At 41.8% G+C, this 14214-nt stretch overlaps 1 protein-coding gene across 3 annotated transcripts in view; it reads right to left on the bottom strand.

Annotated features, from left to right (window-relative positions):
- The window catches only part of CNKSR3 (CNKSR family member 3), a 101121-nt gene that overhangs the window by 16566 nt on the left and 70341 nt on the right, over positions 1-14214 (bottom strand). For all 3 annotated transcript variants that reach the window (XM_060029738.2, XM_060029735.2, XM_060029736.2), the window contains exons 3-7: positions 12977-13179; positions 12377-12464; positions 7063-7104; positions 4209-4328; positions 2160-2219 (exon numbers count right to left, since the gene is read on the bottom strand). In XM_060029738.2, the coding sequence (XP_059885721.1) occupies positions 2160-2219; positions 4209-4328; positions 7063-7104; positions 12377-12464; positions 12977-13179 (513 nt within the window). The remainder of the gene's footprint in view (positions 1-2159; positions 2220-4208; positions 4329-7062; positions 7105-12376; positions 12465-12976; positions 13180-14214) is intronic.

The raw sequence follows: 14214 nt of genomic DNA, 5'->3' as shown, positions 1-14214 counted from the left end.
AAAAAACCCAGAAAAAGTGGACAGGAGGCCTGAGATGACCTGCTGGCATTGCTTCAGCCTGGAGTCCAAGATAGAGGGAATGCAGTTTGGGAATTCTGTCCACGACCACCCCCCAACACTAGACTTGCATTAAAACATTCTGACTTAGGGTCGCTTAAGTCAGAGCGACCTTAAGTGATAGCCAGAAAGCTGTCCTGGAGCTGGCATTTTTCTACTGTCATTTAAGCGTAAAATGTCCAGCATTAAGTGTAACCTATCCAGCCCAAGCCCTCGAGAAGTGGACCCTTACCTAACTTCCCACTTTCATCGACAAGAATTAGAAAGTATCTGGCATATTCCAGACACACGATGAACACAAGGTGATTGACTGAAAGAATGAGGGACATTTTAAAGTGGATTACCGGATGGAAAAAGACAAGTTTTCCCTTTTTTGATCTTTAACAAGATGGAAACCACCTCTCTCTAGGATGACTTGTTTACCATCCTGTACAGAAGCGGTAAGATCGACCACATCCAGGTGAACCCTGAATCTCTCACCCAGTCCTATATGATCTGGTAGGGATTCTACAGAATGTATCACTTGACATTTCATCTGATTCAAAGGCAGTTTTGTTTAGTTATCGCATCCTTAAAAGTGGCGGCGGGGGGCAGAGGGGGGAGGTGAGGGAGAGCGGTAGACAGTGAAAGGAAGAAATCTGTGCGCCTTCTGCTAATACTATTATAGTGTTCTACATGTTCTTCCGAGATTGAAATTGATTCAAAGACCCGATTGAGTCTGGGACTGCACAGGTCTGGTTGTTAATGCAATCACCAAATTGCTAGACACAAAACTTTAACTCTCTTAAAAACTGAAACGACATTCACCATTCTTTTGAATCTATCCAGCCCCCGCCCCCGCAAAATGTACTGAGTGGTACAAAATGTACTGAGTGGTTCAGCTAAAATATATAAAGTCTCTGATAAGGATAAGGGAGGATCATTTGTTGTGATTTTTTTTTCTTTTGCACCATCCCCAGCCCATAAGGAGAACGTTCTGTGCCATTATTGCCTATTAGGTGATGCGGTATAAAAATTCCCAGTGGTCTCTGTGTATTCTCAGTAGAGCTCAACAAAGAATGCTTAAAGACACTACCATCTTCTATTCATTCATCTCCCAGAACTGCACAATTAATTTATAACTCATTGACTGCCTTAAGCGATGCCACTTTTTTCTTATTACAAAAATCAAGTGTGTGTCACAAACCCTCATCAAAGATCATGCTATTTTATTTTATCAACAGACCTAGCAGCTGAAGCTCAAACTCCGATACATATTTCCACCAGATTAGAAAAGTAGTTGCTAAGTCTCTTGTTTCTTGAACTACTTCCTCTTGTCTTAATTGATTAAATAGTAACTGATTCCATAGACACATGCTTCTTTTCCACAGATGCAGGGAAGCTTTTCAGACATTTCTAGCTTCGTATCAGTGTCGTTCAAAAGCTAGCCATACTGTAGGTTGCATAAAGAAAGTATTCAATTAGCTCTACTTTTCACAAATTCAAAATGTTTGAGGGGCTGAAGAAAAACCTTTCATGTAGCAGAATTTTCAAAAGGAAGATAACAGGGTACAAAGTCCCTTTCAGTAGAAGCAGCCCTGCTTTTTCTATTCAAAGGATTAGGGGGGAGAAAAACTAAATTTCAATATCATGCAAATATTATGAACTACAGCTCTATAAAAAGAATCTTTGTCATGCAAAAATCCCAAAATAGTCACTCTGGTGACATATATAAATTCCATTTTTAAAAAACCATAGTTTACACATATGGTCACCAATTCCAGCTCTTATAAGAGGGATTCTCAACAACAAAGAGATCATTGTCTTTTGTATTTATGGGTTAACATTTTCAGGGTGCAAAAATAATAATAATAAACGCAAGGGTGGCGGTAAAAACTGGGCAAGGTGTGTGAACGAGAGCAATAAAGGACAACTTAAATAATACATTGACGACAGCTGGATAAGCTGCATGCTAGCCACAGACATACACAAAATAGGCACGGTTGCTCCCACTACAGATAAGACAACCGAACAGCACACACACATTTAAATGAAAAGTATAGGGACTCTGTCAAATCTGCTGGAACATACAATGGTTTTACATTTAATGGATAAGCACTTACATTTTCTGTGGTTCCAGTAATCACGTGCAATCCATCATAGGTTGATTTGATGTACATGCCCTAGAGTGAGTCAGACATATTAACTCATGAGAAATAGAGCCGCAAGTGAGAGGTAAACTTATAAAACATTAAAGGCAGTCCCTTCAGAACACCACTCATTTTTCAGTCTCCTGAAACACTGCAAAGCGAGATCCACAGAGCAGGAAGGGGAACTAACCAAGGCGAAACACTGGGGAAAGAAATCGGAAACAAGATCTCTTTGATATTATAATTTGTGTACCAGGCGCACAGAATTTTGGTCTAACTCTGGGGACTCAGAAAGAATGTTCTCAGACCTGTTGAATGAATGAGGCAGTTCAAACAAGGCCGGTCCTCTCCCGACCACTTCTCTGTGTAGTGAGACAATAGATTCAGTTAATTTGGTCTCAGCAGTCCCTGCACGGTAACTTATTCAAGCCACTAACAACCAGACCAGGATGTATGAGCAAAGACTGTTAAGTAACACAACATAGGAAATAAATTAAAAGCAGGCACTCCTGCATTTTAAGGGGGGCGTATAGATTAATACTCTCCTTCCTCAAAGGCCCGACAGTCAAACTCAGAGGTGAATGCCTAGCGTGGAGGAAACATCTCTGTAGTTTGACACAGCATGTATAAAAGAGAAGGTTTATTAAACTTTGATAAGATGGGGAAAGAGCAAAAGTAAACAGAGCAAAGAGTAGCTGCTCACCCTGGTACCAATACTGTATTGATAATAACATAGATTCTCCTCAGAAGTCATTTTGCCCGTGAACTTGCCCTGCTCAGCAACATACCGCACTCTGCAACGAGCACCTCATCCAATACTAACACCTGCACGGTTCTGCCTGTCCTCTCCTTTCCCATCACTTTCATCGGCAGAGTAACTGGCTTCCCCCTCCACACAGTACTCCTCTTCCCAGAGCTTTGCATGTATAACTTTACCTTCTGAAACGGCAACTCCATTTCTGCCCACGCCAGGCAGTTCTCCGCTTCAATGTATCTCCAGGAAGTCTTCCGTGCGTACTCCATTATAAGCCATCATTTGCTTTGAAGCCAAGCAGTCTCGGTATGAACATTTCTCCTTACCAAGAATGTGGGCTTGTCAGCATTTGGTTGATTTTTGTTTTCCTAGCTGAGAGCAGAGACTGCCCTGATATCTTCCCACAGCTACCTACACACTAGGCACTCCCCATCCCCCTTCCCCTCCCCCGCTCACCAATACCAGTCACAGTAGCTGCAGCCACCAATGACTGCACACGTACTATTGGTCCAGCATCTGCACTCAGCACGCATCATCTAATTTAATACATTCAACAACCCTGTGAGGGTTATTATCATTATTATTATTCACTTTTGACAGATGAGGAAATTGACACATAAAGAGGTAAAGTCACTTGACTGCTGGGATTTGAACCACACTCTCTGACTCAAAGCCTCTAAGCTCATCAATGGGCCTCGCAGTTTCCTCACTTAAATTTCAGCAGATTAACCATATCGGCTGCATGCTAGGTATTTGGAGATGTAGGTATCTAGGTGCCGATCTAGGAATCTACCTGTATGTATTCTCAGGGCCTGTTATTACAGAGCTCATACATTACTTCTAAAGCATTTCTGAACTTCTTCTTAAGAATCATTTCTTTCAGCCAGTCTCTTCTCAGCCTAAGTGGTAACAGAGACTTCAAAGCAGATGTTGTTTCCTACCCAGAGACCACCTTTCCTTTGTGGAAATGTTTTCTATCTCCTTAAATTGCTAAGACCTAAAAATAAAACTGTTAAGACAATTCCTTCAAGATATGAGTATATAGTTTTAAAACAGTATTTATTTTTATACTTTGAAGACATAAAACTTACCAACAGTTCAAGATGGCAAATTCCTAACTACATAATGGAAGACAGTCTAACTGAATTCTACTCTTCAGAATTCTAGTGAAAGCAATAAGGAATTTTAAAAAACACACACACATACACACCAACTTTAATAAATGATGATGTTATTTGAAAATAAACAAGTGTTGTCAGAACTCTTACCAAGCCTTCCCCAGGTTTAATGTTTGGTAAGTGAACTTCTTCCAGACATGCACACTGGCTCATAACAGGATCCGTGGTAGATCGGATTGTTTTATCACAGATGCCATTTAAAACCTTGACCTAGAGTTGGAGAGGCAAACAGGGAAGGTTCAATCATTAACCAAGTTTATCTCCGGCTGAATTTTTTTTTAATGCACTTCACCTATCATCTTTAGCTCTGGTTGTGATAATACTGCTCAGTGAACACATGGCACTTGGGTTCCACGTTTGCAGTGTGTGGGAATAGTGCCACTATTTCAGCTTAGCTTAAAAAGTGCACCTTTTATATTAACTCGTTTACGACCACTGAAGCGCACAGGCTGGGCAGAAACCCCCTTTCAGCAGTTAAAGAATCCTGTATTCCCCAGCCATCTGTGTGGTTTTTTAGGATTGCTCACATTCTCTGCAGACCAAATACAGACAAGGTAAAAAAATATATACTTTTGCCTGCACCTTTTTTTTTTTTTTTTTTTTTGCGGTACGCGGGCCTCTCACTGTTGTGGCCTCTCCCGTTGCGGAGCACAGGCTCCGGACGCGCAGGCTCAGTGGCCATGGCTCACGGGCCCAGCCGCTCCGCGGCATGTGGGATCTTCCCGGACCGGGGCACGAACCCACGTCCCCTGCATCGGCAGGCGGACTCACAAGCACTGCGCCACCAGGGAAGCCCTGCACCATTTTTTTAAAAATAGATTTTATATTTTAAACAGTTTTTAGAGAAAAACTGAGCAGAAATTAGAGTTCTATATACTTCCTTCCCTACCCCAACACAGTTCCCAACACAGTTATATTATTATAACAGTTAATAATAACAAGATTTTATTAACATCTTGCATTAGTGTGGTACATGCGTTACAATTGATCAACCAATAGTGTTACATTATTGTTAACCAAGGTCTGTAGTTTACATCAGGGTTTACCCTCTGTGGTGTACAGTTCTACGCGTTTTCACAAATGCATAATGTCATATACTCACCATCACAGTATCATAGAGAAGAGCTTCACTACCGTAAAAGTTCCCTCTGCCCCACCTACTTGTCTGTCCCCACTCCCCTACTATGAAGCCCTGGCAATCACCCATCTTCTCACTGTCTCTATAGTTTTGTCTTTTCCAGAATCCTATATAGTTGGAATCATACAGTATGTAGCCTTTTCAGATTGGCTTCTTTCGCTTCGTCATATGCCTTTAAGATTCCTCCGTATCTTTTCAAGGCTTGATAGCTCATTTCTTTTTATTGCTGAATAACATTCCATTGTCTGGATGTACCAGTTTGTTTACCAGTCACCTACAGGCCATCTTGGCTACTTCTAAGTTTTGGCAGTTAGGATGAAAGCTGCTATGACATTCTGTGAAGGTTCTTGTGATATAAGCTTCTTTCCTTTGGGTAAATACCTAGGTGTACAACTGCTGGATCGCAGGGTAAGAGTATGTTTAGTTTTGTAAAAAGCTGCCACAGGGTCTCCCAGTGTGGCTGTACCACTTTGCACTCCTATCAGCAACGAACAAGAGTTCCTGCTGCCCCACATTTGGCGCCGTCACGTGTTGGATTACAGTTATCCTAATAGGTGTAGAGTGGTACCTTGTTACTTTAATTTGCAATTCCTTAATGAAACATGATGTGGAACATCTTTTCATATACTTATCTGCCAGCTGCATATCATTTTCCATGAGGTGTCTGTTCGGACCTTTTGTCCACTTTGTAATTAGGTTGTTTGTTTTCTTATTGAGTTTTAAGAATTCTCTCTGTATTTTGGCTACAAGTCCTTTATCTGATATGTGTTTCAGAAAACAGTTTCTCCCGGTCTGTGGCTTGTCTTTTCATTCTCAGTGCATTGATGGAGCAGTGTTTTTCATTTTCATGCCGTCTACCTCATCCGTGTTTCTCTCACGGATCACGCTTTTTGTGTTGTATCTAAAAACTCGTCGCCAAACCCAAGGTCACCAAGATTTTCTCCTGTTATTTCTCGGCATTTTATACTTTTGCGTTTTACATTTAGGTCTATGATTTTTTAGTGATGGCTCACATTCTCTGAACGCCAAACACTGAGCAGGTACAACTGTAGAGACGTGAGGATCCCTATTAAGTGGTCCCCGTGTAGAAATCACAGTGGCTACGTGTGGTTATTTCTCCCGATCAGATTCATCTAACCTTTGAAAATTAAACAACTAAGGAAATCAGGAGATTCCGAAGAGTGATTTTTTTTTTCCCAAGGGGGAGAATCCAAGAAGTGACACTTTTTACATTCCTCCAATGTGTTTAGCCTCCCTATTTATGGAAAATATATTTATAGAAGTTTCATTGCTAAATTCCTCAACACCAGTAGGAGGAAGGCCTTATCAAAAGAGCACAGGCTGGCTTATGTCAAAAGGAGGAAGCGATGATGAATAGTTACAGAATGCTCTTTAAACAGTCACAGTACATCTCCCCTCTATCATAAGGTTTTGGCCAAGATTTTTTTTTTAAACAAAATGGTCCTAAAGTGAAATTTGCACATCAGTTTCACCCTGATTAACAGGCTAGTTAGTAATTTAAGTATAATTGTACCCTGATGAAGGGTTCAGAGCAGGGAAAAAAAGAGTAAAGCAGAGACCCCAATATACCCAAGTTAAGCACAGGAATTTCCACAGGAGTTGGTCTTATTGTTAAATAGTTTTTATTCTTCCTTTTCCACCTAAATTAATAGACTCATATCCCAAAAGCCAATATTTCGAAGCATATCCTGAAATAATTAGCCACCGTACATTTACGTTAATTCATGTGATTCCCACTGTTTTGGGAAAAGGAATTTTACTGTCACTTTTAGAAGGTATACTTACTACAGCCAAAACTTTATCCTCCATTTCTGCTACAAGGCAATCCTAAAGGAAGAAAGAAGAAAATGAAAACTATAAGAGCTAAAAACTTTCAGAAACCGTCGGCTTAGCTCACTAGATATTTCCTGGGGTCCAAGGAGGTCCCTGACACACCTCCCACCCTGCAGCCTGAGCGGTCCTGGACCATCTGGAGGAGAGACCTGGATGGGAGAAGAGGGCAGACAGGAAAGGAGCTGACATTTGACTCCTCCTGAGATTTCCATCTCTCCTGACCCCGGAGGCTAATCACCCAAGGAACCCATCTGACCAATTATTTAATCAGAAAGCCTACAAAAATCACCAGAACTGAAAGTCCACCTATTATCCAGACCGTACAGAGAGCAGGAAGCCAGAAAGAGTCCAAGAAAGTTGACAATGACTCTCCAATGTGACCCCAGGCTGAGCCAGCACTGGGCCAACAAGCCTGGAGTCTTTCGCTCTGGGCCTGCCCGTAAGAATAGCTTTCAAATAAGGGCTTGAGTAAACTTAGCCACAGAGTTTATTTTAAGCACCACTGAGATTAAATCAGATATTTCAGTCCTTAATAGATGAAAAGCGTTCAACAAAACGTTCATTAACACACTGCCAGAAAAGTGGTCTTGAGGTATGCTATTGATGACATTAAAGAATGGGCTGGAATGCAAAGCATTGTTTACTCAGCTTAAGAACAAAAGACTCGGAACCGTACGAACCCAGTTAGCTGATGATAGGAATAACCATTGTCCGGTGGAACGTGAAACTCTCAGTTAACCTTCTAAAGCGTACCTACAGCAGATTTCAATCAACGCGGCAGAGTGCATGCAGAAGAAGAGGGAGATCAACGAGATTCTTGACAGTGTATTTGGCACCATTCAGTAAATCCCAAACTGGGGCACCCGAAGGAAAATGCGAATTATGTTATGTACAGGAAGGATACTGATCAAGTCTGTTGGATTCATCAGACAAAGATGTTCACTTCAATCAAAATGTCATTTGAGGTCACATTTTACTGCCACTGGCGGTAGGGGTGAAAATGTATGATAGTCTACCCTATGTCATTTTATAATCAGACGTTAGGTGCCTTCTTCTTAAAAGGTTTTTAAATTTTCTCTACTAGGTAAAAATGTGGGAAATAATAGTCACTCTACTGCTCCCAAAATTTACACAGACTCTCAGGAAAAGAGCAGCCTAGTGAGAAAACACTTAAAAAAAGGAAACTTAGGAATGTATTTTTGCATGTGTGAATCAGATATAAATTCAAACTCCAGGAACAACTGCTGTAAAATATGAATGATTACAGTTCAAAATTGTGCTTTTCGTCCTCCAATTTGTGCATGGAACCGTCAACTGCTGTGACGGCCCCTCCCCTACCCACACCATCTGAAGGACAGAATTCTCAAATAAATGTCAACTGTAGCAAAACAGAATACTTACACAGTCTCGTGCTAGAAATAAAACTAATGATTTGTGTTTATGATTTTTCACTACACATCCCAAATGACACGAGGGCTGTCGTCCTCAGGAGGTAATCACCCACCGGCAGAGAGCTCCTGTCCATACACCGGGGCCCACGCACCAAGGTGCATGTGTGACCTCATGGTCGATTCCTTGATGGATCCGAGAAGCCACCAAGAAAATGGGCTCCTGTGGTGATGGAGCCAGTGGGAGAGGGGCGCGCCCGTCTCCACGAACTGTCCAAGGCAGCGTGTGAAAGCGCCGCTTTTTACCTTCCGCCCCCGTGAACGTGGGTTCCCACACCCATTCCTACCGGGAGGAAGCAGCTGCAGGCCTGACTTCATGCTATTTGGCATGAAGGCAATAGAATGGAAAAAAGAAGAACTGGAAGCAAGTCAGCCCTTATGACCCCGACAGCAGGCCTGAGCTTTGTCACATTCCTTGGTCACCTGAATCAGCAGACTCAGGCCAATCAACCTGGCAGAGACCCAGCCAGGGCAGCTAGCAGCTGCCCCTTCTCTGCCACTCTTCCTTATTCTACTCTCTTACTAACTGAGGAGCCTTGGGAGATGGGTTTAACCTCTCCAGAGCTCAGTTTCCTTCTCTGTAAAGTGAGGATAATAAAACCCGTCTCAGAGAACTGTTGAGAATTAAACGTGACAACACACGTCAGGCAGACAGTCCACACCTGAGACCCAACCAGCTCCCAGAAATGGTCTCCTGACTTTCCCTCCTCTGCTGGATGGTATGCTTTCTTTCCACGCAGTTTTTCTGGGCTCTCTGCTGCTCAGCATTTCTTCCTACACTGGAACCCGGTATCTGTCACTGCCATGTCGTCTCCTGCCAGTTTTCACGCCCTCGCAACTTCAGGAGGACCGATTAAAGAAAGAGATCAGAATCCCTTCCCACCAGGAGACTTCACCTGAAATTATAGCCTGAAAACTGGACGGAAGGTCTATCCACGGACTCGGCGTGGGACGTAAATGAATCGCTTTGCTATACACCTGAAACTAATACAACATGGTGGATTGACTATACTTCAACTAAAAAAAGGAAAGAAAAAAAGTTAATTAGCACGAGGAAGAAGAAGAGTGCCCTTTTCTTACGGAGGAAGAAAACAACTGTTTATCCTTCCAGTCTGGAGAGGTACACACTCATCAGAGGGAAGGATGCAGAGAAAGTAACAAGAAAGAGGGGGGGAGAGTGGCAGTATGTGGAACAGAGAAAGAAGAAAGGGACAAACAAACGCCTGTCTTCACACACACGGACACAGAGAATAAAGACTCTAGGAGAACATGTTCCTTGTCACCAGAAATAAAGAGACACAGCTTTTATTCCTTCAATTCTCCAGGAAAAAAAAAAAGCAATAAATGGAAAAGGCAGGTTTCTTCCTAAACAGTCAAAAGATCTTTTGCCAAGAAGTTTGGAGAAAAACTGCACTTCTCGCAGTTGTGAGAGGGTGTGAAACCCCTGGCAAATTCCGCCTTGCTGCTGCCACGACACCGCACGTGGAAAAAGACATTCCACTCATCCTTCAACTGTGCACACAAATTTTACTACTTGCCAAAGCGACTACGTTCTCCAATTACTACAGAAAACACACGTCCATCAAGAGCTAAACATGTTTTTCAAACTAAGTTCATAAAATGACATTCCCATATATATTTACACATGGCCAGTCTTAATCCTTAAAAATTGCTCAAATTTAAATAAACTAAAAAGTACCAGAAATCCCAACATGTTTGTTAACTTTGTCGTCTTCTTAAGCCATCAAGTTCGGCTCCAGAAAAGCAGTACCAGAAAAGATTTTTATATTTCCTACTATAGGCTACTATTTCTTAAGTAGGCACTGTGCTATACATATATCTTATTTAATCTTCATAATCTCTTGAGGTAGGTCTTACTATTTTTAAAATATTCTATACTAATTCTCTAGATATAATTTTGCATGAGTAAATGTGGTCACATACATGCTTTTTGTAAAAGAATAAGTGTTTTCTGTTCTTTGGCTTGCCTCCTACATTCTCTCCCCACTTTTCTCCCAGCCAAAGTAAACCCAACTTTTCTTCCAGCCAAAGTAAACCCAACTTTTCTTCCAAATTGCCCACTGTGTTTATATATTCCTTTGTATATAGGTTTTCAGATGTACTGCATATTACAAATACATATATAACATATATTTTAAAAATTTTTGGTCACCATTTGTCTTCCTCTTACACTTTTTTTCCCTTTTTTCTTACTGCACGATAACTTGTAGAAATTCCAGCAAATCATCTGGTAAGGTAACTGTTAGTATTCCCATTTTACAGGTAAGAAAATTAAGACTCATAAGTTTGAAGTGACTTGTCCAATGTCCCAGGGCTAAGTAATGGTAGCGGTAGGATTTGAACCCATAGCTGTCTGTCTCTGAAACATACGCTCAATGAGCACCAAAAGGAAAACAAAAACAAAAAATAAACACAAATAGAAACAATACCTGTTGTGTCCCTTAAGTTTGGGTTAAATTTTTCCTGATAAGCGACAAATTCTCAACAGCATATTTGTCAAAAGCATTATCTCGTTCGTTTAAACACACATTTAAAAAGTACCATGAATCATGGGCCAGGCATCATGCGGCCCCAGTAAACAGGGGTAAGTGATGAGAATGCCCAGTGGGCACCCTTCTGAGTGGGATCTGTACCCCTGGGCAGCCTCTACCGCAAATGCCAGGACTTGGTGGCTACATGATGAATGCACCGTGATTGGTATCAGACTCTTTCTGTCAAGATTATTTTATGCACCATAAAAAAGAGCTGAATCTCAGAGCCACTTTACTGCTCTGAGCGTTTTCCTAAGAACATGGCCTCAAAAGCATAACGATGAAGTCCCACGTGCCTCAAGTTCAAGGGCTGCTCAGGACGGGACCTTAAACAACAGCCAAACTTCACTCTTCATGTTCCGGGAACAGACAGAAAGCACATAGCTTTTCAGAACTGCATCTATTTGATGGCATGGTTAGAACTGAGGAAAGGATGTTCTTTACTTTTTGCCAAATCACCAGTGGAAACAAATGTGCAATCACAGAATTTTCAAACCTAGTGAGATGTGAAAAAAGAACAAGTTCTTCCTTACATTTTATGGCCTCAACTCAATTCAAAAATAATTTTACAACAGTCTGCTACATGCCAGTTAATATCTTCCTGGCCTTCACTAAGATGTGAAGGTCTGGCAAATGAGCTGTGTGTGAAACTGACGTGTCACTTCCAAACCAGAACATTTGTCAGTGTGAGAATCACCCAGGTTCTCTGCACCTCTGCCCCAGAGACAAACAACATAAGATACTGGTTGTTCTGTTAGCCTACAACCTGAAGTGAGGCGAGCTGAAGCAGATCCCTCAGCTGACCCATTTGGATGTAGATAATCCAGGAATAAATTGCTGAGGTTTGGGGGCTGTTTGTTACTGAATCACCACCAAGCTCCTCCTGACTGGTAAACCTAACCACCAGAGGTCAAAATGAAAAGAAAATTAACAAGCAGATACAGTAACATACTCAGAACAAAGATTATGGTGAAATGTAGTTACTCCAGAATTTCTATTTAAAAAAAATTAAGTGCTCTAACATTTTAGAGGAAGTAAAGGGCTATTAGCTCAACTATTTTAAAGCAAAAGAAGGTAATCTTTGATGTAAAGGCCACTGGTCATTTTTCACAGAAACTATCGGTAAATTCATCTAACTTAAAGCCCTTCATCTCTCCCCAGCCCTGATGGGGGGAGAAAGAATGGTACTTCATACCTGCATGTAAACCCTTTGAAGAAAAGGAAAAGGGAAAAAAAACTTTTAGAAAACACCAGTGATGTACTGACCTTCTGGACTGTAGTGGTCAGGTCCAAGCAAAGCTGAATGATTTTGTTCTTCGTTATTGAGAAATCAGTGATCCCTGTAAATGGAGCCCTAGGAAGCAACGAAAATTCTCTTTAAAGAAAAAAGGTGGAGAGGATGAACCCACTGGGATCCCACACTGTGTGTTAACAAGCACAGCTACACAACAGGCTGGTTTAAATTGTTATGTAACTGTTTCCTCTCAAGTAACACACAAAATAGGAATCTCAATAGAACAGAGACAGAGAAGTTCTAGATAAAAACACATCCAAAAATGAGCCAAGAGAATGAACATCCCTTCAAAAGTCAACTAACAGCCTTCATACAAACCAATAACCAGTAACGTTTAACCTCAGTAAAACTCAACTTAAACTCTTCTCTACGCTGAGGTTAATTTGTTCCTGCTATTCACCTCAGGAACTTCCAAAGGGACCCTAAAATGGACCACTGGCTCCAAACTCCTGGACAGGTCCAATGGCAAGGGCAAGAAAGGGATAAAGGTTCCTCTTCCTCAGGCAAAACACTGACTTCTATGCATCTCAGACCTTCCTTTTACAGGACAGTAAGGCACACCCATCACTTACCGGTCCAGCCAAGCTAACAAGGCCTTGGCAGCGCCTATGAGCTCCACCACAGAAGTCAGGAACTCATTGGGGGGCTTGTGGGAGGTGTTCCCATCATAGGCTGGACTTTTTCTCCGGCTGCTTATGTAATTCTGTAAATTGTGGGAAGATGCTCGCAGTTTCAGAACCAAGTTTTTCATATTGTCAGTTTCGAGGCCATAATTCTGGAAAACAAAATCAAAGGGAAAAATTCAAAACAATCAACAATGTCCAAAGTCTCATTATAACCAAAAACCCACTGAGTTACCTGAATAACTCCTATGTCAGCCACAAAACCCTACATGATTTGCTCACAGTGTTGATCTCACCCACATGGGCCACACCAGCCTTGCCTCTGTTCCTCTTGCCTCAGGGACTTTGTCTTGCTAGTTTCTCTTCCCGAAATTCTCCTCCCACAAAGGTTGGCATGGACAGCTCTTTCCTATCACATCCTAATTAGCCCAAATGTCCCCTCCTCTTCAAGGCTTCCGGGACCATCTGGAGCAGTTCCTCACCCTGGGCCCTAGTGACACTGAAAGCCTAATAATTGTTTGTTTGGGTTGGGGGGTGGGATTCCTGTAGATGGTAGAATGTTTAGCTGGCCTCTATTCGTTAGGCGTCAGTAGCACCCGGTCCCCAGGTGTGACAAACAAAAATGTCTCCAGACACTGCCAAGTACCTCCTGACGTCACTCTCTAGCCATCACCTCTGTCATCTCTGAACCACCTTGTTCACTGCTGTCTTTCTAAGTCGGATGCAAGGTCTGTGAGAGCTGGGCTCTGTGTGTATTACTCATGACTGCATTTCCAGGACAGCAGACGTAAAGCAGTCATTGAATGGAGGAATTTCCATCAGATAAAAGTCACACAGAAACAGAACAGCACTGACTAAACATCAATTCACCTGGAAGGTCATTTCCATCTTGTGAGCTTCTAACCTCCGTTCTTTCTGAACAGTGTTTGACTTACCTGGATGCTTTTAAAAATTCCGTTTCACGTGATAATATTGCCCTAGACTACTCTCTTCCAGATAAAGAACAAATCCCAAGTAACAACAAGAAACGACATGTAAATCTGACATGACTCTGGGGGGAGGATGAATTTCACTATTCAATTGCATGTACACATCCTAAATTGGCGTTTCATCCTTTTTTTAAGAAAAAGGTGAAAATATTTCTGGGGTATATTAAACTGTGTCAATAGCATCCCAAAGCAAGAATG

Source organism: Delphinus delphis, chromosome 14, assembly GCF_949987515.2.
Source record: "Delphinus delphis chromosome 14, mDelDel1.2, whole genome shotgun sequence".
NCBI lineage: Eukaryota > Metazoa > Chordata > Mammalia > Artiodactyla > Delphinidae > Delphinus > Delphinus delphis.
The sequence above is the reverse complement of the archived record's forward strand: the minus strand, read 5'-3'. Positions and strand labels throughout refer to the sequence as shown.